Source organism: Panthera uncia, chromosome D1, assembly GCF_023721935.1.
Source record: "Panthera uncia isolate 11264 chromosome D1, Puncia_PCG_1.0, whole genome shotgun sequence".
NCBI classification, from domain to species: domain Eukaryota; kingdom Metazoa; phylum Chordata; class Mammalia; order Carnivora; family Felidae; genus Panthera; species Panthera uncia.
The window spans coordinates 32089116-32094061 of NC_064808.1; the positions used below are offsets into that span (position 1 = coordinate 32089116).

Consider the following 4946-nt stretch of genomic DNA (forward strand, 5'->3'; position numbering starts at 1 on the left):
GGGACCTCACAGATGTAATGATAATGTTGAGAACACGTGTTCACCTGACCTGAACAAGTTGTTTACACACCTTGTGGATTGAATATTAACACTTAGTTGGTGTTAATATTAAAGTATGAAGTAGTCAAGTCTCTGAAAGCCAGAGTTCTGATTTTCTGCTGAGACCATTGCAAACAAAAACCTGTTATATAATTAGAATACCTCATGGTAAAAATAATTAAAAGCCTCGGTTAAAATAAAAATACTAAAGACCTAGTTTCCCATTAAAACTGATCATATCAAGTCTGTAAAGTTAGAGAAAGAATTTTAACAACAGGACGCAGATAGCTCCAGGCAGAGACTTTATTTGTAACCAGAGTATTTATTTGTAACTAAAAGCATGTTTTGGCCATCAGAGCTTCCTGTGGCCTAAATCAAATCCATGGAGCAAAGTCAGGAGTGAAGACAGTATCCAGGCTAAAAAAAATAATCAAAGATTTATTCTTTTATCCAGATGTCAAAAGCAAAATCAGAATTTCCTCTGTTTGACAGAAAATCTTTCTGGTTTGGGCCATATTGAATAATTTATATTTTCTTCTTTTGGTTTTTTAATTATATCCTTATTTTCTATAGTGGCCACTATTTCCTGGGCACTATGGACCAGGCCTCGTGCCTATATCTTCCAGAAGCAGGTCATCTACAACAACTGACCAATTCAAGCAGATCCTCATATACGTTCATTAAAATAGGTGAGGATTCTTTCAGAATTCAAAGTGAGTATCATAGGAGGCTGCTTCCCATAGGAGCTGAGGTAGAGAGAGCAGGTGCGAGTCGGAAGGTTCCACAGAGCAGAGGAGACAGGAACTAGACCCTATGGAATGACCAGGCTTTGTAGAGCTAGGGTCTGGGAAGACCGCTGAGAAAGAGGAAAAGTGTGAACAAAATGGAGAAATTGTCGCCCCCAGAGGCTTGCTGGGGACACTTCAGAACAATTGGCAATCTAACAAGATCAGAAACAGGAATCTATAACTTGATTTTCACCTTACTTTTCTCATTTGTCTGAGTGCTAACTCTGACTTAGCCTCTGGGTACAAGTGTCATAAATGTCCAAATGAAGGGGAGACTGGGAGATAAAACTGAGGACTACAGATGCTTTATTAACAGTTAAAAAATGGTAAATCCATTTTCTGAGTCAAGAGAAAAACGACTATTTGTTCAGGAGTACCCTACTATAAACACAAATAACGGCCAATGAGGTAGATATTCTTATCTTTCATTTTACAGATCAGGAAAAACAGGGTAGCAAGTTTGAGACACTGAAAGACTCCTAGTAACCCTTGTAAGGTTTTATTACCCCCTTGCTCCAGATGAAGCTCAGAAAGATTAAACGATTTGCCAACAATTGCACAGCTTGCTTACGATCCGAGCCAACTTGAGCAAAGGTCTCCTCAATACCAGTCCTTTGCTCTTTTCCCTCCTCACCCGATGCCTCGGGCAATCACAGGTACCCATCCCCCGCCCTCCCTTGCTCAGGGGATAAGACACCACTAAGGGTGGTGTTGTGTATTACAGATTCCATTTCACTAATTTAAAATGCTGAGATGGTCAACTTGTATCACTTCCATTGTTTCCCCAGTAATGTTTAACCTTAAGTCAGAAAAAAAAATCCAGAAGATAAAAGAGCATGTTATCTGGCGAGTCCATTCCACCCCCACGGTTATTAATTTCAGAACACATCTGAATTCCTTCTCTGTGGCACATGCTTTAGTCCAGGAGCAGACAGCTCCTGGCTGGGGTCAGATTTCAAGTTCTCATCTGTTGGTACCAATACCACTACCAGAATCTTCTTTGTAGCCAACTCTTGAGGTCTTCTCTGAATACAACTTGGTGTCTGAAGATCCACTCAAGTACCTGTGCTCATCAATCTTTTCAGAAAATTACAGCCTCCTCTCTTGGCAAAACGTCTACTGTACTGAGTTTTGCTTTTGGAAACAACCTCCCTGAGACCCGGTTGAAAGCAACCCTCTGGTGCCATAGCTCCCAGCATGGAGGTGAAGAACTTCGCAGTTTGGGATTACGTCGTATTTGCAGCCCTCTTTGTCATTTCCTCTGGAATTGGGGTGTTCTTTGCTATCAAGGAGAGGAAAAAGGCAACTTCAAGGGAGTTCCTGGTTGGGGGAAGGCAAATGAGCTTTGGGCCTGTAGCGTTGTCTCTGACAGCCAGCTTCATGTCAGCTGTCACGGTCCTAGGGGCCCCCTCCGAGGTTTATCGCTTTGGGGCATCGTTTCTGCTCTTCTTTATTTCCTACGCATTCGTCATCATCCTCACGGCAGAGCTCTTTCTCCCTGTGTTCTACAGATCTGGCATCACCAGCACTTACGAGGTAAGACAACTATTACCTGATGTGGGAAACAAAGGCACAAAGAAATGTAGATAAAATTAAATTTTCTTATAACCTGCAGCCCATTGACAAATACTTGAGGCAGGCGGACTAGAACATTTCTCCAGGAACCCCCAACTGTCTTTCTGTTCATGCTTTGCTACAGGGTAAAACAACCTTAACTTAACTAGGCCTGGAGGATCCCGTGAATCTCCTTTAACATGAAAGTCCTTTTGGAAACTTCCCCTGTCTTTGCCTCCCCCAGCTCCCAAGGATATAATCAGTCACTCCTCTCAACCCCAGGGCAGCTCTTTCTGCCCCTGGGTCCTGGCCTGCTCCCATTATTAAAAAAAACAAAAACAAAAAAAACAAAACAACAACAACAACAAAAACCCCTTTTTGCACTGAAGACATCTCAAGAATTCTTTCTTGGCCATTGGCTCCGAACCCCAACACTTCAAAACACATCATTCTCTTCTTTACTTTGGAAGGAGTTGCTCTTTTCTCTCCACTTGAACATTTTTGGTTATTCTTTTTTTTTTCTTCTTCTTCTAATAACATACATCATCTTAATAACACATTGTAGTTGAAAAACACATTTATTTTCAGGACAATTACACATCACGGTAAAAATACATTTTGTTGTTATTGGGACAAGGTTACCTTTGGACACACAACTGTTTTTCCATTTGTAAAATGAAAGTCTGGAGCCAATCCCAGAGGCATTTCAATGATTAGATGAGAACCTATCTGTAACCACATTATGCATTGCCTGACTTGTAGGAGAGTTTCAATGAGAGAGAGTTAATGCTATTATTTGTATTATTGACATCATTATTCTAAAAAATATTCAGAACATATACTGTAAATATTGTCATTTTCCAGATAAGAACACTGAGATTTAGATAAATGGCTTAGTGAAATTGTATAGCAGATAAAGCCTACCGAGAGCCCATTTTGTCTTTATCCCTTTCCATTATATAATAGAGCTGAATACTTTAATATAAGTTATTTCTATCCTCCAATTTTCAGTGGAGAAATGGTAATGTTTTTTTAAAAAATTAGAAAATATTTCCATGAGGGGAAATGCTAAATGATATGAGGGGGTTATATTAATGAAAAGAAAATGAGGCAGTTTTGATTTTGCCATAATTCTCTAGAAAAATAGCATGTTAAAACTTGAATTTGTGTGTCCAATATTTAAGCATGATCCTAAGTCGGTTTCTATGAGAAAGGTATTTATTTTCCTTATCCAGTACGATCCCTACTAAGTCACAGCAGAGGATTCTTAAAAGACCTCTTTTTTTCCCCTTAAACTAAATGATTATAAAGGATTACTCTAGACTTCAAAAGCCACTTAGGCACAAACTTTCCAGAAAGTTTTAAAACTTATGATTCCATAGATAATCATACCCCAAATATCCAACCTCCAACTCCCCTCCCCACCAAAACTAGGTAATCAGAATTAGGTAATACAACAGTTACTATTTAGGATGTCATTCAAGGGAAAATGACTAAATTTATACTTAGTCCTAAAATACATATGCACATATCCTCATTGCTTATCATCCTCATTGCTGAAAACATAAATATATCCTTGGTTTTTCCAATCAGCTATTAAGGTTTGACTCCCAAAGGCATTGCTAGCATTAAAAAAAACCACAAACCACAAAACACAACACACACACACACACACACACACAACAAAAAACAAAAAACAAAAAACAAAACCTAAGTAACTGCTAGAGAAAGAGAGAGAGGGAGACCCAGGGATAGAGAGAGAAGAGTCAGAAAACATGAGTTCGATTTCAAAGTCCATTACTTAATAATAGGATGACCTTGTGCAATTTACCAAGTGTTTATCACCTTCAGCTTCCATGTAGGAAATCATAATTCCCTTCTTTCATGAAGATTTCATTAAGAGAGCTTTTCAAATTATATATATAAAAAAAATAGCCAAATGTGGAAAATAATTTTTACAACTAATTCAATAGTCCATTCAATACTCATTAAGCATCTATGTTCCAGGCACACTCCAGGTCCTAGAGATGAAGCACTGAGTCAGACCCCTGCTCTCATGGCACTTGTTTTATAGCAGAGAAGGTGATCAATAAACATACTATGTAGGACGGTCATAACAGAAATGTATTTGCTATTTAGCTGTGTGCTGAGCACTGCTCTAGGGACTTTACACATATTAAATCATTTGGCCTTCAAATAACCTTTTTAGATAGGTTCTATTATTATCATCCCCATTTAACAGACTAGAAAAATGAGGCACATAGAGTTAAGTAACTTGCTCAATGTCACATAGCTAGCAAGTGGCAGTTTTTCAAACCTGGGCAGTCTAATTTTAATTTTTTTAAATGCATATTTATTTTTGAAAGAGAGAGAGGGTGAGAGAGTGAGCCAGGGAGGGGTAGAGAGGGAGACAGAATCCGAAGCAGGCTCCAGGCTCTGAGCTGTCAGCACAGAGTCGGATGCAGGGCTTGAACCCACCAACTGCCAGATCATGACCTTAGCCGAAGTTGAATGCTTAACTGACTAAGCCATGGCGGGGGGGGGGGGGGGGGGGGGGGGGGGGGG

The 4946-nt window shown here is 39.5% G+C and overlaps 1 protein-coding gene across 1 annotated transcript in view; it reads left to right on the forward strand.

The window, feature by feature from the left end:
- The first annotated feature begins 2024 nt into the window (after positions 1 to 2024).
- Positions 2025 to 4946, forward strand: part of SLC5A12 (solute carrier family 5 member 12) — a 47354-nt gene continuing 44432 nt past the window's right edge. Inside the window, exon 1 of the mRNA XM_049649080.1 lies at positions 2025 to 2363. Within this exon, the coding sequence (XP_049505037.1) occupies positions 2025 to 2363 (339 nt within the window). The remainder of the gene's footprint in view (positions 2364 to 4946) is intronic.